The sequence below is a fragment of the Hibiscus syriacus genome, unplaced genomic scaffold (genome assembly GCF_006381635.1).
Source record: "Hibiscus syriacus cultivar Baekdansim isolate YM2019G1 unplaced genomic scaffold, ASM638163v2 tig00018259_pilon, whole genome shotgun sequence".
Lineage (NCBI taxonomy): Eukaryota > Viridiplantae > Streptophyta > Magnoliopsida > Malvales > Malvaceae > Hibiscus > Hibiscus syriacus.
Window position 1 is genome coordinate 14,186 of NW_024062433.1, and position 27,767 is coordinate 41,952.

General features: G+C 34.9%; 3 protein-coding genes across 3 annotated transcripts; 1 reads left to right on the forward strand and 2 right to left on the reverse strand.

The window, feature by feature from the left end:
* The first annotated feature begins 1,442 nt into the window (after nucleotides 1-1,442).
* LOC120209200 (protein WHAT'S THIS FACTOR 9, mitochondrial-like) lies at nucleotides 1,443-3,100 on the forward strand. Its single transcript, XM_039208267.1, has one exon. It carries the CDS (start codon nucleotides 1,505-1,507, stop codon nucleotides 2,990-2,992), a length of 1,488 nt encoding a protein of 495 aa, XP_039064198.1. The 5' UTR covers nucleotides 1,443-1,504; the 3' UTR covers nucleotides 2,993-3,100.
* A 1,512-nt stretch (nucleotides 3,101-4,612) lies between these two features.
* On the reverse strand, nucleotides 4,613-20,297 carry LOC120209201 (26S proteasome regulatory subunit RPN13-like). Its single transcript, XM_039208268.1, has 13 exons — nucleotides 20,222-20,297; nucleotides 20,028-20,120; nucleotides 19,834-19,893; nucleotides 7,789-7,827; nucleotides 7,602-7,676; nucleotides 7,455-7,521; nucleotides 7,013-7,091; nucleotides 6,077-6,195; nucleotides 5,956-5,976; nucleotides 5,294-5,388; nucleotides 5,138-5,215; nucleotides 4,995-5,049; nucleotides 4,613-4,878 (listed from the first exon to the last, which is right to left on the reverse strand). Exons 1-13 carry the CDS (start codon nucleotides 20,225-20,227, stop codon nucleotides 4,745-4,747), a joined length of 921 nt encoding a protein of 306 aa, XP_039064199.1. The 5' UTR covers nucleotides 20,228-20,297; the 3' UTR covers nucleotides 4,613-4,744.
* Nucleotides 20,298-22,645: 2,348 nt separating this feature from the next.
* On the reverse strand, nucleotides 22,646-27,435 carry LOC120209202 (protein trichome birefringence-like 5). Its single transcript, XM_039208269.1, has 6 exons — nucleotides 26,621-27,435; nucleotides 24,836-25,028; nucleotides 24,049-24,215; nucleotides 23,600-23,758; nucleotides 23,043-23,374; nucleotides 22,646-22,964 (listed from the first exon to the last, which is right to left on the reverse strand). The coding sequence occupies exons 1-6, from the start codon at nucleotides 27,364-27,366 to the stop codon at nucleotides 22,960-22,962; spliced, it is 1,602 nt and encodes a 533-aa protein (XP_039064200.1). The 5' UTR covers nucleotides 27,367-27,435; the 3' UTR covers nucleotides 22,646-22,959.
* Nucleotides 27,436-27,767: the final 332 nt, after the last annotated feature.

The window sequence follows — 27,767 nt, forward strand, 5'->3', positions numbered from 1 at the left end:
GTAGTTTATCCTAATAGTTAAAAGGGTAAAGTACTTATTTAATCATCCAACTATATATTAACATAAGGGTAAACTACACTATTCATTACTCAACTAACTTCTCACTCCTATTTTGATCATTCAAATTTCTAAATTTTTAATTTACTCACTCAACTTTTGAATTACTTTTGTTTTCGTCACTTTATCGTTAAATAAATAACACCGTTATAACGTGACAACCAACACCAAAACGAAGTAGTTTTAGATTCTTATAAAAAAAATCAAAGCTATTTTCCCTCTATTTTTTCTTCGCTTTCTCTATTTATTTATTTCTTTCTTTTTTATTCTTTTTTCTTCTTTGTTCTTTCTTTAACCTCAACACCCCTAAATTTCGATCATTATATTGGTTGTTGTTCTAACCACCGTCATTGGAGTCCAATTGCTCTTAAAATATCACATCAAATGTTTCTCACCATTCTGAAAGCGAATTCAATGTCCATTTAATCAGAAAATATCTCTTAACTCTATAGATCTAATGTTGATACTAATGTCGTCGTACGCCACTATACTCATTGGTCACCATTCGTGTCGGCACATATATCGAGTGAAAGCTTCTCTTCCTTTTCAAACTTCAAGGCAAAATTTTATGAAGATCAAACCAAAAGCTACAATAACTCAAATCAAATGGTTATTATTTGTGTCATTTTTATTTTAGAGCCTCATGTTTACTAAAACTTAAGAACTTAATAATTTTTAAAATTTGTTCAATAGATTAATGAATTGTCGTTATTATAGTAAAGACCGGTTTATTTGGGGTTGTAATGAAAATCATTATTTTAAAAGAGGCGTTAGTGAGAGTATTGTTGAGAGAAATTGTCTAAACTATACTCTCTCCGTCCTATAAAATTTATTTCTTGTTGATTTTTTTAGTTAACTTTTTTTAACTTTGACACGCTATTATTTAAAAAATATTATTGATGAAAAATTAAATAAAAATATTTTGAAAATATTTAATCAAATAAATTTTAAATATATAATTTATAAAATTTAACCATTTAAAAAATTTAAAATAATATGATAAAAGTTTAAAAATTTTAACTTTTAAAAAATTAATAAATGACAGATTTAATGGAATTGGGGGAATAACTATTATGGGACGATAATTGTTACTCTTGTTATAGTTGTTATTAATTATTTTGACCAATTTGCATGTTTCATAGAAGTTTTATGAAACTTGAGTGTAATGACAATTGATGTTTACATGATAATTTAAAAATTAATAAAATAAAAACAATCGAGTGACGAATGATGTAGTTTAATATTTAAAGTTGAGTGAGTAAATTAAAATGTTTTACATTTTAATTATCAAAATAGAAGTGATAAAACAGTTGAATGACAAATGATGTAGTTTATCCTAACATTAAACTGAGCATGGTTATGTGTCGCCTTGTTTTTTTTTTGACTTCAAAAGAGTAAAACCCATACAAAACTCTTGCTCACCCTACCTTTATGCAAATCACCGCCGATGAAGTTCCCAAACCACGTTATACAAAGGAGCCACCACGGCTGCAGGACCTTCGTGGACGGTTCCGCCGCCTCCACCGCCATCAAATTCGTCCGAGACCGCGGCCTAGACCATGCAGTGGAGCGAGAAAAGAATCTTCACCCACTCCTAAACGTCAAAAACCTCATAAAATCGGAGCCATCAAAGTCCCTTCCCATCTCCATAATCTCTCAGCACAAAGATTTACTCAAAATCCCTTATCGCCCCATCGAATTCATCCGCAAGTACCCTTCGGTATTCCACGAATTCCTCCCCGGCGGAATCGCGACCCACCCCCATATCAAGCTTACACAAGAAGTGCTCGACGTCGATGTCGACGAGCATTTGGTTTACGAGAGTGTTTCCTACAGGCAATTAGTAGCTGACAGGCTTTTGAAACTGCTGATGATATCGAGAATGAACAAAATCCCCATCAGCATCCTCAATAAACTGAAATGGGATCTGGGTCTTCCTCAAAATTACTTGAAAACCCTCGTCCCGGAATTCCCCGATTATTTTCGGGTTGTGGGGGCGGATGAATCTGGTCAATTAGAGTTGGTTTGCTGGAGTAAGGAGTTGGCTGTTTCGGTTCTTGAAAAGAAGGCCATGGAAGGAGGTTATGGGTATTCAATGGGGATGCCTTTAGCATTTCCAGTGAAGTTTTCGCCCGGATTCGAGATGGATAAGAAGGTGAAAAAATGGTGGGACGATTGGCAGAAATTGCCTTACGTTTCACCATATGAGAATGCTCTTCTTCTTTCACCTAAAACTGATGAATCCGATAAGTGGTCAGCTGCTGTTTTGCATGAAATTATGAATCTTTTTGTCTCGAAAAAGGCCGAGAGGGATGATGTGCTGTGTCTTGGGGAGTATTTGGGCATAAGGTCGAGGTTCAAGAGAGTTTTGCTTCAGCATCCATTCATTTTTTACTTGTCTAGTAAGATTGGAACTTATACAGTTGTTTTGAAAGAGGCATATAAAAGGGGACTGTTGATTGAGAGTAATCCATTGATGAATATCCGGAATCGATATCTTCATCTTATGCGCACTGTTAAAGACCATGATAAGGACCTTTCTGTGTCGTCTGGAAGCAGTCGCGAAAAGAAAGCATCTAGCAATGCACCCAGAAAGGAAGCTGCTGCTGATGATAGTGAAGAGGAGAAAAATGGAATTTCAAATGCTTTTTCTGGTTCAGAAACTGAGCCTGGTGATAACAATGATGAAGAGGATCGATTCGAGGGCGGCAGGCAAGCTTCTCGTGAAGCTGTGGCTGTTAGTAATGGAAGAACAACAAGAAGTAAGAGAAGGAATGTGGACTTGAAAGCTCATTTGCGCGATGGTGTAGGTGAAAAAAAAATGAAAAAGAAGCATGGTAGGACTAATCCCAAAGTTCCACTTGAAGCAAATGCTTCTGGTAATGTCCATAGGAGAACTCAACAGAGGTCTTCAAATTCACATCAGAAACAGTAGGCGAATTGTCGGAATTGAATTTTATTTAACCTTTAGGACTGATTTGGTGCTTGCTCTGATTCTTTTGGTATTAATTGTGAGAACTACAGGAAGGTTTTTTGTTGGTATTGAAATGAGTAGACATGATATTTGGAAGTTTTTCTTTGTATTATCAAATTTGCAAGAAGCATATTGTTTGAAAATTCATTCAGTTTTAAGATCAAATTGACCTTTGCTACTTATCCACATTTTAACCCCACGCATGCATTTCTTGAATGTAAATGTAATATGTACAATTCCAGGTGAACAAAGTTCTTTTAGTCCACTTCATCTCCCTTTTGATGAGTTAATGAAAGAAAACGTAGAATTTCGAAAGTCAAATCAACCATGGTTTAGTTGTCTTCCACATTCGATATGATATTGAATTTGGTTAGTCAATTGATGAGGTTCTGTGTATAGCAATTGCATATAGGTTTAATGACAGCAGAAGTAGATGCATACCAAAATGATGGTTAACGGGGGTGGTGTGGGATGCGGTCAGGGAGTAAGACACTGAGGCTTTGGAAATAGTTTTAGTTTAAATATCAAGACCTGGTGATGATGGTAGGTCTTGGCCCTAGCTAGCTGGACTCAGTTGGTCTATGTGGTTTCTGCAGGGATTGGCCAAATAATTGATGTCCATTAGAGTCGAGGTGGTTTGAGTAACCATAATTCTTCTGAAGGCAAAGAAAAGACTAGAGGGTGTCATCGAAGATAAGAGAGGAGATAGGGAGGAAATTAAGCAAGGTAAGTACCAATGTTCAACCCAAGAGATCGGCTATTTATACTTATTTGTTCGAGTGTTGGTGATCAATTAGTCAAAGGTATGGGCAACCTCACCCTAATGGTTAGAGCTAGATGAGTTAGTCTCGGAAGAGCCAAGAGACGGTATCCGTTGCGTTTCCAAGGGGTCATAACTCCGTCGCTAGACTTTACAGATTGGGCAGTGCTCCTCAAGAGGCAGAATTGACTTTGTAAGTGAGGCCATCACAAAGATGAAAAATATGTGGATCAACAATTAGATGAGAAAGGGATGTAATTCCCACCAAGTAATATACATAGTTGTCAACGTTTATTGCCAACCGAAGTCCGAAGCAACCCCCAATTCGCTCATTTCAAACATGCCCCCCCGACTCGCTCATTTCAAACATGCCCGTCCAATTGTCAAAATCATAAACCCATAACCGTACCAACCTTCATTGCTCCTATCCAAAATTAACCCGACACGGTCGTGGGATCGAGTCCCACTAAGGGCAATTCATAACGGAGGTCTTCCACGGAAGCTGCTCTAAACCTGGCGTTGGGAGCAGCCTACTACCCTACCTCCCTCTTATCCCGTTACATATGGGAATAGGGTCATCTTATTTATAACCATAGCAATAAAACACACAAAAATGCAGTATGAATTCCAATAGACCAACATACACTAAACCTTTACGTGTTTTACCAATTCACTGCTTTATGTGTATGTTCACTAAAATTGGTCCTCAAAAAACCAGCAAATGATCCACTTAATCTTCAGCATAATCTCTCTTTTTGGGTTGTATTATACAATAACTTAAAATTTGAACCACAATAAAAGCCTTATTTCTATTCTTCATTGCCTTTTTTTCAGCTTTTTGCTCGGAACACTCTCAACCAAGAATAATAAATTAAAACCGGGATCAACATTTCTCCTCTCCTATGATAAAACGACAAAGGTGAGGGGAATGGTGACGGATGAAGTTACCCCCATCACTTGCTCTCATCCATGGGGTCGTTATGGTTACATGATTGAGGTCTTACATCTTTGTCATCTTGTTGTGTTTCTCTGGACTTGGAGACGGAATCTTCAAGTGCCTCGAGGAAAGATAAAACGGTGAACTTGTCTGCAAGAAAAAGGAATAGGTGGTTATAAATAAGTTAACCATGAAGCACCATCGCATTATCCACTGCATAAATTTACTAGCAAAGGTATATAGTATTGGAACTGCATACTACTCACATTTACTAGGATCGATACCGAACTGAGACAAATCTATCTGTCCAGTTCGAAGTACCTATAACAGAGAGAAAGAAACTTAATGAAATCTGAATAGTATCATGTGAAATTACACACAAATAAAAGGGTGGGTTCTTATTCCTCACATATGTAAATGAATCTACTTGTTGACGGAAAGGAGAGCTCTGCAGCAACTCTAAAAGATCCTCTGGTCTCCACTGACCCTGAAACATCAATAACTTCATATTCCAAGAACATAAACTAAAGGAAGAAAACTGGAGCAATGCACAGCTATTCTATACCTCAGGTAAATATGAAGCTAATTGCTCTTCCAATGACAATGACTCAATCAATGGCAGTAGCAAATCTGGCTTCAAAATATCATCCAACCCCAAGCCTGGTAGGACAAAAAAGGTGGAGAGGTGTAGTGTCGAAGAAAAGGCAAAAAATTATCTAGTTATGCCTCAAACTACCTTCTTTCTAATGTGGTATCAAATGGGAATAGTGGACAGCTGTTGAGAAATAATGGACTTATAAAAAATCTTCAGTACAAGCAAAAAGTTAGATACGACATACTTTGGGGCCAACTTCAAGCAGAAATTGACATTTCAAGGACTGCATATCAGACTACTCTCTTAAAGAAGTGTTACATTAGCAGGCTAAAGTCTTGGATCAAAAGCATAATCACTAGCCTTACACTGATAATATGAATACGAAAAACACTTCACCAAGGAAATACACAAGATTTAAAGTCTTAATCAACTTGGGATGAGGAAGCAAAACCAGTTTCTACTGACATATACCAACCCCATCCCTCTCCCCAAAACAAAAAAGGTGCAAGCAAAAGTTACTTCAAACATCCACAGGAAGTAAACAGCCCAGAAGCTACGAGAACTATAAGCTCAACAGCTTTGACACTAATAGGACAAGATACTATTAAATATGATGAAGAAAAGAAAATCACCTCCATCTGGATCACCAGCTACTGCAACAGAAACAACCACAAAACAACCATGTTAGAGCTCAAAATGATCTAATGCCTAATGCAACAGTAACAAGCATTCTGCAACTAATGAACTGCATACCTGCTGGCCCGATACTGCTCAATATTCTTTTCAAGTCCTGCAATTTAACTGGCCCTAATGAAGATGTTACATCACTAATTGCTTCGGCCCCTAAGTTTGGAACAGACAAGTTCCCAGCTCTGAAAAATTAGGATACAAAAATCGTATGAATCTTGAACAAAAAAATGGGACAATATGATAACCAATCAAGAAATCTTCTGAATAAGATCACTTAAAGGAAACACATTATATCAGATTAGATTGTAAATGTTCCTTCAATTTTCTTTCAAGGAGGTACATACAATGACAGCAAACTACCCAACATATGCTCTTGAGAATATGTATACCGAGGTTGTTGCATGCTTAAAATTTAACTCCAGGAAGTCTAGATGGAATAACACAGTGTGAAATACCTAACTTAATAATGAAAACATTACCCATTGGTTCAACATTGAATCACACACGGCCATCCTAGATCTAGTTATGTCACTAAATTTTTAATAAAATCTGGCTATCGTGGCATGCTATATTAGAGCTCAAACTTCAAATGTTCCTTCAGCCTAAGCCAACCAAGATCTATGAATAAAGGAACCCACGGGTATTTCAATAAAAACAACACCGATATGTTCGATCTTAAAATTGATTCTAAAATCTAAGTCCTCTTAAGATATTTACAGACAATAAAAGCTCTAATTCCCCTAGAACTAATCCAACCACAAATCATAAAAGTAGATTCTTCAATGTGACAAACCTTGTCTTGTTAATACTTTTTTAAATTAGATTCATAACCATTTCAAAACCATTTTGTTGAGTAATTGACAAGGAATAAGGTAGGCTAGACCACAAGACATCTGAAAACAAAGTTCATAACATTTAGCTTTTCAATTTTTAGTTTGCAAAAACAATTTTATTAATAATCTTTTTGCATAGAGGGTATCTTTACAACAATATCTTTACCTTGATGAAATATCATCTTCAACCATGTCTTCAGACACTAGCAAAGCTTCAGAAGCATCAGGCTCTTCTACACCAAGTTCTGTTGAATATAATAATTAAAAAATCGGTTTATGGAAACCGCACCCTTTCCCACCTACATTGAGCAATATATGAAATCCTAGTCCACTAAAAGAGCAATTTTCACAGGTGGGGAAATAGTCTGAAATCTGAAGATGAAGGAAGAGATAAAAAATTAAGTAGAAAGCAAGACCTGATACCTATGCATGCAGGGGTTTCCAATTTCATATAATGAAAAATATTACAAAAGATAAAGTTAGGAGCCAAGGGTGAGAATTAAGGGAAACAAGAAGTAGACTTTGATCAAGAAAGCCATGTTTGATGATGTGGTTAATTACATCGGAGCTGTAATAACCAATACACACACACATAAATTTCTTTATACCTAACGGCTGATTGATGAAATTATTGACTGCGATACATAATTGTGAGTCATCTTCAGCTTTTGGCTCCTGAGAGAATAAGAATAAAACCAACTTATCAATAAATAGCAGACACATAGCTAAACAAGAAGCATATCAACAAACCTAACCTGCATCCAGAAAAAGAACTTCCGGTCATCGGTATTGAACTTTAATAAGTAAACCCTGCCTGATGCTTGATTAACCTGAGTTAAGCAAGTAAAATAATATTCAACATTATTTAAAGGAGCTAACAGATTCCAATTTGACAATTAACCGTTTATGTAGATTTAAATGGTGCAAAAGAAAATTTTATACCTTCTCAAAAACAGCCTCATCAGGAAAAATAATCTGATCCTATAATATGTCATGTCAAGGTAAAAAAAGAGCAGCCACAATAAAAGAAATTAAAAGATACATTATATTAACATCTTTATGAATCACGCAATAATACCAGGGTTAAGTAGGCATATGGAAGGTTAATCACATGTTTGAATATTAACTGTGATAAGCTATTAGAGGACAACTGTTAGAGTACCTAAGATTAAGGACAGAATACTTACCTTAGTCCTAGGAGTTACCTTGTATAGTAGCATCTAATCTTAGTCTCTAATTCTTAGGAAGTTACTGATTTTTAGGGATTGTTTCCTTATTTGTACTTAGTTCTCCTTATACATGCTGTAAATTAATTAATAAAAGGTAACAATCTTCTTTTTAAGTTTGTTCATGATATCAGAGCTTTAATAATTTTTTGATCTTGTCATCTCTAATCTCTCGTCCCAAACGTTCCTCCTCTTTAATCTCTCATGCCTCTTATTTTATTCCTTCCCATGGGTGATACTGTCGAAACTTTATCTGAGACTAAAACCTCACAAATGATTCCAAATATCAATCAAGGAACCCCTCAAGGGAACCTTAATTCCTCTCTTATAATCACTAACCATCGACTAGATGGGAAAAATTTCCTGCAGTGGTCTAAATTAGTCATTATGGTGATTCGTGGTCATGGCAAACTAGGATATATCAATGGAGACATCCCACGACCAGCCACAACAGACCCAATTTATGGCACTTGGGAACTCAACGACTCGATTGTAATGGCTTGGTTAATTAATTCAAAAGAAGTTCATATTAGTCGCACCTACCTCTTCTTCAAAACTGCAAAAGATATGTGGGATGCAATCAAAGAAAACTACTCGGATCTTGGAAATGCCTCCCAAGTATTTGAGATCAAATTGATGTTGAAGGACATCCGACAAGGAACACTTGAAGTAACTCACTACTACAATAATATGAAATTTTTGTGGCAGAAACTATACATGTACTATGAGGCAGACTGGGGAGAAGACGTGAAACACACCAAGTTTGTAACATCCGCGATACCGGGTTAGTGACCAAATTGTAAAGTTTCAGAATTTGGTGACTAAAGTAGAAGAATGAAGAATTCAATGATTATTTGAATATATATATTGAAGGTTATTTGGTAATTATTAAAGGAAATTAAGGGTATTATGGTCATTTGACCAGAAAGATTTTTTATAATTTTTTTTAAGGGGATATATGAGAATCACGTGTGATTTTAGGTTCCAGAACCTCCCATTTCTTCTTCATTCTTCCTTACTTTCTTCTCTTCCTCCTCCAAACGTGGGCTTGCAATTATAGGTAAGAAACTGAACTTGGTAGTTTCTTTGATTGTTAAGATTGGAAATGAAAGCTTGAATGTTATATAAGCTAAAGGAAAGCTTATATGACATTAAAGCAACAAGATAAGTGATTTAGAGAATGATTTGGAAAATGAGTTTTTAGATGAAATTTTGATATGGATGAGTTTTTGATGTTTAAATCAGATTTTTGACTTGTCAAGAAGCTAATTAAGAGGTAGGAAGTGTTAGAATTGGAATTAGAACACATTGGAAATTTAGTATGATTTTTGAATCTTATATGGAAGATAGAATTTTGAGTTTAAAGAAGGGATTATGGAGTAAAAATGAGTTTAAGTATGTGTATGAAAGTTAGGAATATTAAAGGGAATGAAGTATGATGTGTTGAACTGAAAATGAAGGATTTTCGAACTCAAATATGATTTCTGGGCAAGGGGAATCGGTACCCATTCAAGGGGAACCGATACCCCTTCAAACGAACAAGAATTTCCAGTATGTCATAGGGGAACCGATACCCCCATGGGGGGGAACCGATTCCCCCTAAAGGAAAATTGGGAATATGGGTTTAATTAGTTAGTTTAAGTTGCTAGTATCCAATTACAAGGTGTAGGTATCTAATGATGGTCTCGAAATGTACATTTATGTAGATTCTACGCATAAAGAAATTCCGGAACGTTTGGCAAGTAAGATCGATCAAGGGAAAGATAAGAGATTGGAATTGGCTAGTGAGGCCAGGTGAGTGCATATTAGTTAGTTGATGGTGCTAAATGGAAACAAGACTTGCGACAAGTCTATTTCCTATGTTAGAATGCATGAATATATGATTATACGTATATGAATGACATGAATTGTATGTAGGCATGAATATATGTGTTGACATGCTTTTGAATGTAATGTTATGAGAAGTATGTGCTAAATAAGGTATATATATATATATACATATGTGAAACTGAACTATGTGACTGCATGAGAAAGATATAAGCCATATGACATGATATAGGTGAATATGAGAAAGCAAAGTATGAGATATAAACTATGTGATCATAGTAAAATATAATTATATTTTTATATGATAAGTGAAATAAAATGGATAATATTGATCTATAGGAGGAAGTGAAAATAGTACACCAACTAGGGATTTGAACATAAATGATAAGATGAACGTATAAGATAAGCTAGATGGGAAAGATTCATAGGTTTAAATAAAACTATAATACATGGGTTGAATGATGGAAATTTGTGAAGTTATAGGAGAAGATTATAAGAGCTATATGAAATTGAATTAAGTAACAGATTAGATTATATATAGAAATAATAGAAGTGAAATATGTTTATAAGTCTGCCCTAGATGAATACGAAATATAAGAGTGCTATATGATTTATATTAGGATAATCTTGAGGATATATATATAGATAGATATGAAATGAAATGAAATGAGTTATATGAATACCCAATTATGTGATGAAATGGTGAATTACCTGAACATGGGAATATATATATTAAGAGAAGGCATACGATTAAGATATAAGCAATGTGACTATAAATATGTGCTTTAAGTGATATGACTTATAAGTATTTCTATTATAATGTTACATGATATGTTATGTATGTTAAAGGAATTATGTGATGGTATAAGAATTGATAGGAAATATATATGTGAAAACAAGTATATGTTACGAGACAAAACTTATGACTATAAGCTACGGGAAAGTGTTCTAGGTGTTTCGATATATTATATGAAGTATATGATCTTATGTGAACAAGACATGATAAGTATGTTTATATGAATAAAGGTGATTGGGTGAGAAATGATAGAAATTATATGAAAACATGACATATGTGACATGTGAATTATATGGAAATGATCTACGGGTAAGTGAACTACGTGACTATGTGATCATATGAAAAGAAGCTATGTGATACGTGATATGTGAAAGTGAATTACAAGTTTATGTGTATATTTGAAATGAAATAAATGATAACGCCCATGTTATGTGTCATGAGAGCTAGGGGTATAGTTGGCATGCCAAGAGTCGAGGGTTTATTCGGTTCTTTAGGACATATGTATATCCTTTGGAACCTGTGTGAAGTCTTGAAAGACACATACTTGATCCATAGTATATGTATATGATTCTTAAGGAATTCTACGTGGTCCTTATGGACATCATTCTACGGGCACTACGGTGCAATTCTACGGGCACTACGGTGCAATTCTACGGGCACTTCGGTGCAATTCTACGGGCACTTCGGTGCATTTATACGAGCTGTGGTGACAGCATAGTGCACAACCTCTATAGACTCACATATCGATAGTTCTCACATATGTACATGGGCTAATCCAGAGATATAAACAAATATAAGTTATTGGTATGATAAATGCTATAGAAATGATATGATGTTGTGTGTGTATAGTGTTTGATTGAAATAGTATGTGATTATATGATAAACTGTTAATGATGAATTATGTGTATGCATGTATTTACTGCAATTAATCTGATCTGATTTTATACGATATGAAAAATGCATGAACTTGCTGTAACATGATAGAACAAAACATGCATGTATCAATATAGATTTTAAAGTGCATTATAAGTTGTTATGCCTCACTAAGTCTTCGACTTAGCGTGTGATTGTTTCACACGTAGGTTTCGAGAAGAGTAAGGAGTGATGCGGAGCAAGACAGGTCAGTTTCCTTACCAAAAGATCAGATCAGAAATATTTGACAAAGTATGTTTTGGTTATGTATAAAGTGTTGGCATGTAATAAGTCATTAAGTACGAGCACTCTGATAAAGTCTGTATTTTGTTTTAAATAAAGTTTTAAATTTCCCGGGATTTTTCTTAAGAGTCAAGGTTTGAAAAGTCAATGTGACACTTCGGACTCGTATCCGGGTCGGATACGGGTTGGGGGTGTTACATTTAATGGTATCAGAGCTATGGTTTAGCCGATTCTCGGCATAAACCGAAGTCCAAAAGGTCATAAAAGGTGTACATGCCAACATAGATTGAAAAATTTCTGATCTGATAGTGTAAGGAATACGTTGTCTTGCTAATAAAATAAGAATAGTTTAATACAGTAGAAATCCGATCGTGATAATTTCGAAGTAAGTGAAAGGTGATATTCCTGATGGTGATAGCCATTCACTTGCCCTGGCCAGGCAGGATGAAGAGCGGACACCTCAGGAAATGCCTAGTAAGATCAAAAGTTGATTTCAGAAAGCTGAAATCATATCTGAATAATGATAGAATATGGTGAACGGGTGTTACATTTAACACCATAAGAATGTTAAAAAGATCTAATGACGTGATGATTACGTATAGAAGAACTCAAGGATAAGTGCATCAGTGACGAGCGTATAAGATGTATATGTCAGAGCTTATGAGTTTGGAACGAAGTGATAATATTGCGCATAAACAAGAGTATGTTTATGATAAGGGTTTGCGGTTAAGATGGAAAGAGTTAGCCTTGGCTAACTAGAGTATGTGATAAAAATGTACTGGAATTATAAGATTATAAAATATTGTCTGGATATGATAACCAGATTTGCAATGGATCTGGATACAGTTGCATATTTGGATCATAATAATGAGGTATAGTAAAGGAAAAGGAAGTAAGAATTTGTATATTTAAGTAAAGCTGAGGATTGATAAGAAGAGTTTGAGAATGTGTATATCGATGATCAAATTATAGGACACAGGAAGTCAGAATGTTGAGTTTGAATAAAAGAAATTTCGGAATATAAGAGAATAGAGGTGAAATTGATAAGTTGAGTAAGTGAATTTTTTTAAGATAATTTCGATTTGACAGGATGTATGTGTTTGGTGGATTAGGGTTTGTACCCTAGATTGAACATATATTATTGACTAGCGGTTAGAGTAAAAGTGATAGAATAATAAGATGGAAGGAAAAAGGTAAAGTTGAGTTAATTGATTATGATGTGAATTTGAATATGATTGTATATTTTGAGCAGATAGCTATGATGTAGAAACTGAGATAAGTATTTGCATGGAATCTTCAGGAAGAAAAATACAAGTATAAGAATGATAAAGAATGAAGTTATGTATAAGAAAAGGGTTATTAAAGTAATGAGGATGCAATGAAGATTGGTACATAAAGATGAGTATAAGTGATAAGACAAGAGTATGTGAATATGAAAGGAAACATATGATTTATGTATAAGGAATAAGGAGTAAAGAAATGGAAGGGATTGATTTAAAGGATCAGATACGATGACTATGGAAGTACAGAGGACAATTTTTGATATAGACACATTGAAAAAGATTTAAAGTTGTGTTTTGGTCAAATGATGACGAAATACAAGTTTGGTATGGTTATAAGGTAATTAAAGATTGATAAAGAATTTGATTGATTAAGGATTTTGAGTGATAAGAACTGATGCTATTGGTTATATGATAAGTAACATGATAAGGATGTATAAAGGAAAAAGGTAGTTGAAGAACTAAGAGAAAGAAAGATTAAGTAAAGGAAGCAACATAAAAACATTAGAAGATATGTTCTTACTAAGTTGTTCAGTGAAAAATTCGAGGACGAATTTTTTTTTAAGGAGGGGAGATTTGTAACATCCGCGATACCGGGTTAGTGACCAAATTGTAAAGTTTCAGAATTTGGTGACTAAAGTAGAAGAATGAAGAATTCAATGATTATTTGAATATATATATTGAAGGTTATTTGGTAATTATTAAAGGAAATTAAGGGTATTATGGTCATTTGACCAGAAAGATTTTTTATAATTTTTTTTAAGGGGATATATGAGAATCACGTGTGATTTTAGGTTCCAGAACCTCCCATTTCTTCTTCATTCTTCCTTACTTTCTTCTCTTCCTCCTCCAAACGTGGGCTTGCAATTATAGGTAAGAAACTGAACTTGGTAGTTTCTTTGATTGTTAAGATTGGAAATGAAAGCTTGAATGTTATATAAGCTAAAGGAAAGCTTATATGACATTAAAGCAACAAGATAAGTGATTTAGAGAATGATTTGGAAAATGAGTTTTTAGATGAAATTTTGATATGGATGAGTTTTTGATGTTTAAATCAGATTTTTGACTTGTCAAGAAGCTAATTAAGAGGTAGGAAGTGTTAGAATTGGAATTAGAACACATTGGAAATTTAGTATGATTTTTGAATCTTATATGGAAGATAGAATTTTGAGTTTAAAGAAGGGATTATGGAGTAAAAATGAGTTTAAGTATGTGTATGAAAGTTAGGAATATTAAAGGGAATGAAGTATGATGTGTTGAACTGAAAATGAAGGATTTTCGAACTCAAAATATGATTTCTGGGCAAGGGGAATCGGTACCCATTCAAGGGGAACCGATACCCCTTCAAACGAACAAGAATTTCCAGTATGTCATAGGGGAACCGATACCCCCATGGGGGGGGAACCGATTCCCCCTAAAGGAAAATTGGGAATATGGGTTTAATTAGTTAGTTTAAGTTGCTAGTATCCAATTACAAGGTGTAGGTATCTAATGATGGTCTCGAAATGTACATTTATGTAGATTCTACGCATAAAGAAATTCCGGAACGTTTGGCAAGTAAGATCGATCAAGGGAAAGATAAGAGATTGGAATTGGCTAGTGAGGCCAGGTGAGTGCATATTAGTTAGTTGATGGTGCTAAATGGAAACAAGACTTGCGACAAGTCTATTTCCTATGTTAGAATGCATGAATATATGATTATACGTATATGAATGACATGAATTGTATGTAGGCATGAATATATGTGTTGACATGCTTTTGAATGTAATGTTATGAGAAGTATGTGCTAAATAAGGTATATATATATATACATATGTGAAACTGAACTATGTGACTGCATGAGAAAGATATAAGCCATATGACATGATATAGGTGAATATGAGAAAGCAAAGTATGAGATATAAACTATGTGATCATAGTAAAATATAATTATATTTTTATATGATAAGTGAAATAAAATGGATAATATTGATCTATAGGAGGAAGTGAAAATAGTACACCAACTAGGGGATTTGAACATAAATGATAAGATGAACGTATAAGATAAGCTAGATGGGAAAGATTCATAGGTTTAAATAAAACTATAATACATGGGTTGAATGATGGAAATTTGTGAAGTTATAGGAGAAGATTATAAGAGCTATATGAAATTGAATTAAGTAACAGATTAGATTATATATAGAAATAATAGAAGTGAAATATGTTTATAAGTCTGCCCTAGATGAATACGAAATATAAGAGTGCTATATGATTTATATTAGGATAATCTTGAGGATATATATATATAGATAGATATGAAATGAAATGAAATGAGTTATATGAATACCCAATTATGTGATGAAATGGTGAATTACCTGAACATGGGAATATATATATTTAAGAGAAGGCATACGATTAAGATATAAGCAATGTGACTATAAATATATGTGCTTTAAGTGATATGACTTATAAGTATTTCTATTATAATGTTACATGATATGTTATGTATGTTAAAGGAATTATGTGATGGTATAAGAATTGATAGGAAATATATATATGTGAAAACAAGTATATGTTACGAGACAAAACTTATGACTATAAGCTACGGGAAAGTGTTCTAGGTGTTTCGATATATTATATGAAGTATATGATCTTATGTGAACAAGACATGATAAGTATGTTTATATGAATAAAGGTGATTGGGTGAGAAATGATAGAAATTATATGAAAACATGACATATGTGACATGTGAATTATATGGAAATGATCTACGGGTAAGTGAACTACGTGACTATGTGATCATATGAAAAGAAGCTATGTGATACGTGATATGTGAAAGTGAATTACAAGTTTATGTGTATATTTGAAATGAAATAAATGATAACGCCCATGTTATGTGTCATGAGAGCTAGGGGTATAGTTGGCATGCCAAGAGTCGAGGGTTTATTCGGTTCTTTAGGACATATGTATATCCTTTGGAACCTGTGTGAAGTCTTGAAAGACACATACTTGATCCATAGTATATGTATATGATTCTTAAGGAATTCTACGTGGTCCTTATGGACATCATTCTACGGGCACTACGGTGCAATTCTACGGGCACTACGGTGCAATTCTACGGGCACTTCGGTGCAATTCTACGGGCACTTCGGTGCATTTATACGAGCTGTGGTGACAGCATAGTGCACAACCTCTATAGACTCACATATCGATAGTTCTCACATATGTACATGGGCTAATCCAGAGATATAAACAAATATAAGTTATTGGTATGATAAATGCTATAGAAATGATATGATGTTGTGTGTGTATAGTGTTTGATTGAAATAGTATGTGATTATATGATAAACTGTTAATGATGAATTATGTGTATGCATGTATTTACTGCAATTAATCTGATCTGATTTTATACGATATGAAAAATGCATGAACTTGCTGTAACATGATAGAACAAAACATGCATGTATCAATATAGATTTTAAAGTGCATTATAAGTTGTTATGCCTCACTAAGTCTTCGACTTAGCGTGTGATTGTTTCACACGTAGGTTTCGAGAAGAGTAAGGAGTGATGCGGAGCAAGACAGGTCAGTTTCCTTACCAAAAGATCAGATCAGAAATATTTGACAAAGTATGTTTTTGGTTATGTATAAAGTGTTGGCATGTAATAAGTCATTAAGTACGAGCACTCTGATAAAGTCTGTATTTTGTTTTAAATAAAGTTTTAAATTTCCCGGGATTTTTCTTAAGAGTCAAGGTTTGAAAAGTCAATGTGACACTTCGGACTCGTATCCGGGTCGGATACGGGTTGGGGGTGTTACAAAGTTTATGACTCACCTCAACAACGATCGTTTCTATGAGTTTCTAGCAGGACTGAACCGAGAGCTAAATGAGGTTCATGGTCGAATTTTGGGCAAAACCCCCCCTGCCAACCATTGGTAAAGCATTTGTAGAAGTTAGAAGAGAAGATAAACGTCGACTTGTCATGATGGGAGATTCAAAGGAACCTAAACCTGTGACAACTACTGGTTACCGTCCCACTGAAAACTCAGCCCTTATCTCCAAAGGTCCACAACCACAAAGGCCCTGTGCTGGAAATGGTTCGGGCTCAACCAAGCCTTACTGTAGCAACTGCAACCGTGTAGGACCAAGGAAAAATGCTTCAAACTCCATGGTTATCCTGGAAAAAATCAGAAGGATAATAAGGCTGCACTAGTGTACTCTAACACCTCCATTCCTGCAGATGAAGCTCTCGATGTTCGCCTAACCAAAACTCAACTTGAGACCCTCCATAAGATACTTAGTACTTCTACTGCTCATGGATCCCTAGCCACTCAAGGTATTGCCCTCAACATTGCTTTTGAACCTAACAACCAATCTTCTTGGATGCTCGATTCGGGTGCCTCCGAACATATAACAGGTAACTCCACCATGTTTCACACCTACACACCCTGTCATAATTAGTCCCGAATCTGCATTGTTGATGACTCTTACTCACCTGTGGCTGGAGTTGGAAAAATACAATTAACAAAGAATTTTTCTCTTGATAAAGTCCTACACGTCGCAAACCTGTCCTGCAATTTATTTTCAATCAGTAAACTAACCAAGGATGGAAGTGTTCTTGTTGAATTTTCTGCAACTGGTTGTGTGGTACAGGAACAGAAATCGAGGATGATGATTGGCACTGCTAAAGTTGATGGTCTCTATGTTTGGAATAAAGACAGTGGACAAGAAGGGTTGGCTCTATCTAATTCGAAAGAGGACACAATCATGTTATGGCACCGTAGACTAGGACATCCAAACTTCTTGTACTTGAAGAAACACCTACCACTGTTATTTCGAAATAAAAGTATTAATTCCTTGAAGTGTGAAATATGTCAATTGTCCAACCACACCTGTGTACCATACCTATTAAAACCCTATAACCAGTCCCAACCATTCTCTTTAATTCATAGTGACTTATGGGGAGCCATCCGAGTAAAACTATTATAGGAGCTAGGTGGTTCATAACTTTCATTGATGACCACACTAGGGTATGTTGGGTCTACCTTCTCAAAGAAAAATCAGAAACACCTCAAGTTTTCCAAAAATTTCATTCAATGATTCGAACCCAATTTAACTCTACCATACATACTCTCCGCACTGACAACGGGAGAGAATATTTTAATTTTGTCCCAAGTCCTTATCTTGTTAACCAAGGCATCATACACCAAAGTTCTTGTCCTGGCACCCCTCAACAAAACGGGATCACCGAGAGGAAAAATAGTCATCTCCTTGTTGTGGCTCGAGCACTAATGTTCACCATGGGTGTCCCAAAATACTTGTGGGGAGAAGTTGTCCTCACAGCCTGCTATCTCATAAATCGACTACCATCAAAGGTTATAAACTTCAAAACACCTATAACTATCCTTTAAAAGGCTTTTCCCTTATTTCGTGTTCCCAATCTTCCAAACAAAATCTTCGGTTGCAAAGCATTTGTCCACAATCACCAACCAAGTCAGTCCAAACTTGATCCTCGAGCCCACACTTGTGCTTTCATTGGCTATTCTCCAACACAAAAAGGCTATATGTGTTATTCACCTACCTTACGTCGAATGTTTATCTCTCGAGATGTCACCTTTTTTTAGAATGAACCATATTTTGCAGCAACTCATCTTCAGGGGGAGACTCTCAATGAAGATGGGACCCTTAACACCCTCCTCGTTATACCTACTGATCCTACCACCACTATCACCAACAAGCCTACAAATCAGGGTGTCAATGTAGTTCCAGATTTAGACACTGGTTCCCCTAAGCAACAAGAAATAAGCACGATCAATGAGCAACAACAGCCCAATCCAAAGAGACAGCAAGAACAAGCTCCAGAACTGCGGACTTATTCTCGATCGCACCAAACATGTAGAAATAGATCGCCACTTCATCAAGGAAAGAATTAACTCAGGAGAAGTGTACACCACCTACCCACCTAGCAGACAACAAGTTGCAAACTTGCTAAATAAAAGCTTGAGCAGAAACATATTCGAGGAGCTCATTGGCAAGCTGGGTTTGATAAATAGCTATACTCCAGCTTGAGGGAGAGTGTTAGAATTCCTAAGATTAAGGACAAAATACTTACCTTAGTCCTAGGAGTTACCTTGTATAGTAGGATCTAATCTTAGTCTCTAATTCTTAGGAAGTTACTGATTTTTAAGGATTGTTTCCTTTTTTGTACTTAGTTCTGTTTATAAAAGCAGTAAATTAATTACTAAAAAGTAACAATCTTCTTTTTAAGTTTGTTCAACAACAATAAAAAATCAATCCTTAACAATACCAGTTAGCCATACGAAAATATAAAAAACAATGTGTACTACAATAACAACAGTGCTCCTGACTACAATAGCAAAGATGGCAACAGAGCAAACCATTTCGGATATTAACAAAGATGAGAAGGCAAAACTAATGTGAATAATAGTTAACGTTAATATTATACATCCAATGTGTAATGTGCATGCATGCTGAACTAATATTAAACTATAAGAACCCCTCCCAAGTGCATTTTAGAATGAAATGCATGCACTTGCATAGACACGCACACGGGCGCGCAAAACAGATTCTTGGACTACCAGATCAGATGCAGCATAAAACAAATGTCACAACAGAAAAACTATTGCGATAACACCTGCAAGCTTCAATGTAAATATGAAAAAAAAATTAAGTGAAGCAACAAATCAAACTAAAGTGGGATACATCTTCAATAACATTTTGAGTCCGATCAAGCCACTGAAAATGAACCAGTCCCTCCTCACCCTGCAACAGAAAATCGGTCAGCTCACAACAGTTTCTAAAGAACAAAAATTCCATTATCCAAACACACCGCAAATCTAGTATAACCTAAAAGATAAAAAAATACGTATAATTGAAATTGCTTTGATTAATAATACCCGGGCTATGCGAATGAGTCCTTTACGCGTATCTGGTACAACTCTTTTTCCTTCCAACGACATTTTACCAGCACGAAACTCCAGCAACGTTTCTTGCCAATACATAAAAGCGAATTGATTTCAAACACGATAGCCTATGCGATCCATTCAAAGCTTTCAATTTGATTTTAAAGTAAGTTAGCTGAGAACATTACCTGCATTGCTGCAAAAGCTTCGGCGAAAGACGAACTTATTTGCGCCACTTCTTTCAAAATCTTGGAAAAAATGAAAACCGAATTCAAAACGCAAAGCAAAACAAGAGATGAAATTCAAGAAACAATACGACAACAAACGCAGTAGAATAACGAAAAATTCGTTCCACAAAACCCTAAGATGTACAGAATTTATCGAATTTTGATCGAGTCGATCTTGAATTGTTTAGGAACTGTCTCGACTCATTTACAACCTAATCACTAGATTAATAAATTAATTATGTATCTCATAAATTTTTAATATAACTAAAATATTTACACCTATTACATAAATTTTGCATCCATTCCTAATTTTTGGATGTATGATTTTGATTATCACATTTATTGCTGTGATAATAACCTTGCAATTACATATAGTTTAGTCAAATTTATTTTTATTTTTAAGAGTAAAGTACATTAGATGTTATTGAACAATGCACGGATAATCGTTTGGGTCATTACACATTCAAAAGTCACAATAATATCATTAAATTTATCGAATGAATACAAAATAGTAATTGTGATATTATAATAAATTGTAAGAAATATAATAAATTAAATTAATATTTTATATGATAAATTTAATGACTATTTTGTAAAAATTCAATAAATTTAATGATAATTTTATAATTGTTTAAAATTTTATTTATAATTTTTAAAAATTTAATAATAATCCTATGAACATTAATTAATGATATAAAATGTACTTTGCCCTATTTTTATTTCACGGGCTTTTCAATATGAAGTGACCCGGCGAATATAATATAATTACTTGGCTTAATCACGGGCTTTTAATAAATATATGTATAGTTCAAGTGGAAAAGAGTGTAACATTTCTCATATAATCGTTATAAGGTTTAATATAAAAATAAGTGTTTAAATTATATTTTAAAAAATATTTTAGTGTTTATTTTTTTTATTAAAATTAGGTATTTAACGTTTTCGTTTAAACATATTTAGGTGCATAGACTGTAACGACTGTTAAATTTAATCTTTATCTAACATGTGTATCATATATAATTTTTCAAATATTTTTTTCATTTTTAAAAAAAATAAATATATTATTTTAAAAAAACTTAAAAAAAAAAAGTCTCTACCATCTCCCTCTCCCTCTTTTCCCTTTTCCTTTTTACCTTCCATAGCTGCTGGTCATCCACCTTCAATCAGCATCAATTTCGATCCTCGATCAAGTACCGACCACCAACCACCTAGACCTACTATCATTCGTCGTAAAGCTATGACGAAATCGTTCGAACAACCCCTCCCCAATCCCAGCCACCATCACTTGTGCCCGTCACTACCCTCATCACCGAAAACGTTATCTTGTCCCGATCGAAACCCCGTCAACATTTCACCGTGATCTACCACCATTTGCCACGGGGAAGAGTTCAAAAATTCGTCGGACTTTAAGCCGTTGCCGTTGTTCTTTGTCAATTCTAACTGATCTCGACATTCACAATCACACCGCCGTCAATTCCAATCAAAATCCAAGTAGTTGTATTCCTCGCCGTTGCCACTCCTCCGATCTATCGTTGGAATTACGATAAAAAATAATGTTGAATAAACTTAAGTCCTAAAAGGATAATTTCAGATTTGATTCGATTTTAAATTTAATTGAAAATTTTACAACTATCGAGCATCATAATTATCTCGAAACCAAATGCTTTATTCAAAGTAAAAAGGTTAGAAAAAACAATGAAACAACTAGAAAATCAGCAAAGCATATTATCTCGAAACCCAATCAAGAAGCGAATCTAATCAAGGAATAAATATTAATTATATCTACCAAAAGGAGACAAAGGACATATTAATATTATTATTTTAACAATAATAAATTATATATTCATAAAATAAAGAATAAACCATAGAGTGAATTACAACATAATATTTTTTTAAATACGGTCAATAATCCAGTTACAATCGTTTGTATTCAAATATGTAATATTTAGAATCAACGATAATTCATTTAACAACTAAAGTTTCGTGCAGGACTGTTTCTTTAACATAGTTAAAAAAAAGATAAATATTAAAAGGATAAGTTACGCATTTAATATTTGAAATATCAATTTTGATCTATTTTAATACTTAAACTTTTAATTCTTTCAAAATCATACCTAATGTTTGATTTTTGTTTTATTTTAATATCCACCCTTAGAAACTTAAAGCTTTTAGTACCTAAACTATCAATTTTAATATATTTAGTACCTAAACTTTTAATTTTTTTTAAAAAATTAACGTTAAATTTTGAACAATGATACTAAAATGAAACAAAAACTAAACTTTAAATATAATTTTTTAAAAATTGAAAGTTTAAGTACTAAAACAAATCAAAATTGATTGTTTAGGTGCTAAATGCGTAATTTAACCATATTAAATTTGTATACGATATTTTATTAAATATTAATTGCATTTTATAAGTGGTAATAAACAACGTTTTGAATTCAAGTCTTACGGATAAAAGACCCTAAGAGAGCTTGACCCCCTGAATAAGGTTCCGATTCAACTCGATTCGGAACTCTGTGGTTGTACTCTAAAAATCGTAAAATTCTCGACAAGCATGCATGGGTGGGTTTTGCCGGTTCCGATTACTGGGTTATCGGAACGAGAAAAGTTCCGGTATTACCCACCGAATCCACTTCTGGAATCAGGTATTGTTCCCAGCTATGAAGCATTAGAATTGTCCTTCCCAGAATAGTTTCAAGTTATCCTGTTGACAGTAAGAAATTAATCTATCTGTTTTGCCAAAGGAAAAGTTCAAATCTATACATTGAAAGATGTTTTTTACCTCTCGAAAATCGTTCGTTGAAGAACAGAGTGGCATAGATGAGCTCGTTCCAGGCATCGGGAACCCCGGGAAGACACCAATGGCTACAATCTTGATGCCTTCTGGAAACCTTTTTCCCTTCCGTTGCGCCCTTGCGGTAGATCGACGGATGGCCATCCTTGCGGAAGTTAGTCAACCTCGTTATGTTCAAGAGTACCACAGGAACCTTCATATTGCGAATCACTTCTTCCACTATTTTCATTTTCGGAGGATAGGTTTCGATGAAGGCCCCTCCCTTCAAAATCGGTTCAGTTTCCCCGTTACAAGTTCCACCTGAGTCCCAATCTCCACCTCTATTTCATGGATCAGAAGTTAATCCTATATGCATATAAATATGTGTATGTGTATATGTAACATATGCTTGTATAGCACATATTACCAGTATACCATACCGGGTTAGATGGTCGGTTAGTTCCCAGTTTAATTGGTCTGACTCATCGATCTGGTCTAGCTTTTTAATCACTAATGAAATGAGAATGAAACAAGTTTAATGGAAATAAATTGGGTTTCAGCTATACCTGAAATGAGCAGAAGAGTATCCGCGAAAGAAGACCAACTGTTTTGCGGGTTTAATATTGTCATCGATCCATTTTCCCCAGGTCTTCAAAGCTCTTCGATAAGCTTCAATAGCATCAAATTTAGGATACAGATAACCAACTTCTCTGTAGTAATTCACCCTGCACCAATTGATCATGTTCTTCATTTCTCCATAAGGCTTTGCTTGATACAAATGGAAAAGCGGAAAGAAAAAACTTTTAAAAAATTGAACATAACCATGTTCAACACTCGCACCCGAGTCCGACTAACATTGGGAAAAACAATATAAGAAAACATTTAAAACACTGAATTGAACTTGATCATCATGGTGGCAAGAATCCATGCTGGTAAAAAATTCAACTGAAAGCAAATTCAACGACTGAAATATGTAAAAACAAGAAGAATAATGAAAGTAAGATTGGTAAAGTACCCTCGGGCGGTCTTTCCATGAACCCACCAGTGGCCGGTATTGAAAATGAGAATATCAGCCCGCTTCCATTTACGAGATGACTTATCAATTAAATCTATCGATAGAGTGCGGGCTCCTTGTCGTACAAGGAAATGAGACCTTACAAATTCCACTGTACAGTCATAGTCCTGCTCAGAAATTCAAATATATCATTTCGAAATTAAAAATCACTGTTTTTCATATAATCCTTCTCTGGTTTCATTTGTCTGCAAGTTACAATGACATGATAAAGAAATGAAAGCTCCATTTCCAATTATCGTTGAATTTTAGTTTATTTTTCAAAATAAAAATAAATAATATGACCATCAAATGCAGAGGAGGATCTCGGTAGTCAGTACTCTGTTGATTATTACAAATATCTTAAGATTTCATGCTGTAAACTTTTTGCCCGCTTTTGAAACGAGATACAAGACTGCAAATAGAAGTATACTACAGAATTCCACCAATAGCAGATTATTGCATTGGATAAAGTCTATACTCTTGAATCAAATCATACATGAAGTGCTTGATGAGGTCAAAAGGTTAACTGAAAAAGATGTTTTAAAAAATACTTGCCCAGTTAACGAAAACCTAATGAAAGATTTAAGAGACGATGAGACAATTTTGAGTGATCCTATGGGAAAAAGTTCCCCCCCCCCAAAAAAAAAAAAGAACATATAAGGCAAAAGTATAAAGGAAAAATGTAGCATTTAAAAGAATGTATTCAACTTAAGTAATGAAGAAATATATATAACAAGCATTTTGTTACCTCGATTTTGAATGAAAAGTACCCTCTTCCTTTAGATACTTTGTTGCCACGGGCCTCGTACATTTTGCTCTTATTGGTAAGGCCTTCGTGGAGAAGGCATAAGAATGACTCAAACTGATTGCGGTTCATTGAGTCTCCAACCAGCATCACCTTTTTACCTCTTAGTCTCTCCAAGAAGTCGGTAGCATTAAACCTGAGTTTGATTCGTAAATAGATACATAAATAAGATCTTGCAATTAGAAAGTAAATGCAGAAAAAGGTTAAATAGAGCAGAAACAGACATTAATCAGCATTAGAGTTAAGTGAAAGGGAAACACAGTCAAAACAGACAATGGAAATTCATTGAAATAGGATATCATCAATACACAATATTTATAGCTTCAAAGATAAACTACAAGTTTTTAAAATCCGAACGATGAAAGTATTAATTACATTCTTAGGTTCTTGAATGAACACTAGGAGAGTGCTTTGAATTTGAAAAATGATAGAAAGTCCAAGGTTAATATTACCAACGATAAATGCACGGAATGAGAAAAGATACACCTCTTCTTTAGGTCCAAGCTTCAATAACTCAAATTGTCATCTATTAACAAGTGATTTAGAGCTTTAAAATACTCAAATTCTCATCAATTCTACGATTCAACACGAACAATAAATGGAAGGGACTTAAAAGAAAGCCATTCCCTTTGTTTTTTCTGCAAGTGATTCTTCCTTTGTTTTCTTGTGACTACCAGAATCTCTAGAGCCCAAAATAACCAAAGACGCTCTCTTTTCTGATCTTACATGATACAAACTTACAACTGTAGACAGTCTAAACCCCAACATGTAAACAATATCTGTCATTCTGGGGAAATTTTAAATGCATCAACTGGTGGAGCATGCTGCCAGGAGTATGGTCCTTCTCCACACTCTTATATCAATATAGCTGGACGGATCACTTTCTCCTAAAACTTCCTAAAGTTAAATTTACACCTATTCCGTAAGCAGGGTAGCAAGGAAATTCCACTTGATAAGTTACAGGGACTCGAGATGGGGACTCTAATATGTGTAAGATTCCAACATGGGCATTTCATGTTTTCCCGAAATCCTTTTGCAATAATTTTGAGCATCAAAGAAGTGTTGGCCTCGGTGGGTTTAGGATAAAGCAAACAGTTCGTGAAGCATGACGTTCTAACTTAGTGCTTGTGATAACTATAGTTACTCATCCTTGAAGTACCATTATCACTGAAGTGGTGTAAAAGAGAGTATTACAAATTACAAACTCTACGAGCCGGTATCAACCAATGATAATTCTAGTACTTTTATCATTTATGCATACAACTGAATGCATGGCATTTTAAGAAAAGTTTTCTACATAGGTTAATTTCAGCAAAAAACTATGAAAAACATGAGAAGTAGTAATTAATTAATATACTAAATTTTCAATGACACTAGATCAACAAGTCTAGGTAAATCAAGTCATTCATTTAGCATGAGTATTGTACTATTAGCTCATTTGAATCATACAACCATTCTTAAGATGTGATATCCAATAGATTTGGTGTTCAGATTTGCAATACTTATCATTTAGCATATTTGAAGTCCTCAAAAAGCAACAATTAACCATTTCACTAGCATGTCTAGGGAGGCTGACGAGGCAGTCGCACCTTAAAAATTTAAAATTCTCATATAATTCAAATGTTCTATTTATATTTTCTAGCGATTATATATTTTCGCCACCTAAAATTTTATATGTTTGTCCGCCTAAGTTAAAATCATGCATTCGGAAATGAAGAGAGCGTATACCTTGGTAGATCGCAGTCATCAGGCTTCCAACGCCATTTCAAGTAATCGGTATCTTTCCTTCCATTACCATGGCAATCAAAAGCGTCATCAATGAAAGGACAAGAACTCGGTTTGTAAACCGGGTACTCTTCATCTTTCACCCAGGTTCCAGTGTAAAGATCACATGTTTCCCTCTTCTTCTCTTCACCATTGTCAACAACTAGGCTACTCGGCGGATGGTTCGGCTTCTCTGGAGCAGCTCCGTCATCTGCGGGCGGGTTCGTCTTCTCTGTAGCAGCTCCGTCATCTGCGGGCGGGTTCGGCTTCTCTGAAGTAGCTCCGTCATCTGCGGGTGGGTTCGGCTTCTCTGTAGCAGCTCCGTCATCTGCGGGCGGGTTCGTCTTCTCTGAAGAAGCTCCGTCATCTACGGGCGGGTTCGGCTTCTCTGGATTAGATCCGTCATCTGCGGGTGGGTTCGGCTTCTCTGGAGCAGAGAGTGAATCGTCGATGCTGGTGGTATTCGAAGAAGGTTCAAGCTTATCAGCTTGGGAAATTGAAAGAAGAAGCTCATGGTGGGTCGATAAGTTCCGTGGCTCAGGCGGTGGTGGGCCGGGAACGGTGGTGACTGCAAAGGATTGCTGGTAAACGGAAACGGAGGGATCGAGAGTGCGTTTGGTGAAAAGGAGAATGCTGAAGAAGAACAACACGATGAAGAAAATGGTGGTTAATCCAAAACGGGTTTTTCTAGTAATGGAAGAATTGTCCATTCGGGATTTGATTTGGTCGGTGGAGATCGCATCGAATCTTTGCTTTCCTTGTTTTGCTGTCGTTTATGAACTACGAACACACCACTGTGCACTGGTCGTCGCTATTTATATATAGCGTAAATTACACTAATGATCACTGAAACATTTAGATATCTTTATTAATGACAACTAATGTAGTATGTCTATACGTCACGTCGAGTACCAATTCTAAATAGTTAAATCAAAATTCGAATCTTATAAAAAAATTAAAACTCGAGTAAAATTGAGTGATAAATATTAAAATATAAGATAAAATATACAAATGATCCCGATTGAAATATATAATTTTGTTAAGTCCTTTAATTATTAAAAGTTATAAGATAGTCCTCTCATTATAGGATGATGTTTTGTTAAGTCTATTG

What these genes read in the sequence shown, in the direction of transcription:
- LOC120209200 (XM_039208267.1), top strand. Translation starts at nt 1,505, where the DNA reads ATGAAGTTCCCAAACCACGTTATACAAAGGAGCCACCACGGCTGCAGG.
- LOC120209201 (XM_039208268.1), bottom strand. An exon ending in GAAGATGATATTTCATCAAG is followed by an intron (nt 6,196 to 7,012) that starts GTAAAGATATTG and finishes CTAATTTTTCAG; the next exon opens with AGCTGGGAACTTGTCTGTTC. An exon ending in TAGCTTCATATTTACCTGAG is followed by an intron (nt 5,216 to 5,293) that starts GTATAGAATAGC and finishes TTGATGTTTCAG; the next exon opens with GGTCAGTGGAGACCAGAGGA.
- LOC120209202 (XM_039208269.1), bottom strand. Translation starts at nt 27,366, where the DNA reads ATGGACAATTCTTCCATTACTAGAAAAACCCGTTTTGGATTAACCACC. An exon ending in ACTTTTCATTCAAAATCGAG is followed by an intron (nt 24,216 to 24,835) that starts GTAACAAAATGC and finishes ATTTCTGAGCAG; the next exon opens with GACTATGACTGTACAGTGGA. An exon ending in CATGGAAAGACCGCCCGAGG is followed by an intron (nt 23,759 to 24,048) that starts GTACTTTACCAA and finishes CAATTGGTGCAG; the next exon opens with GGTGAATTACTACAGAGAAG.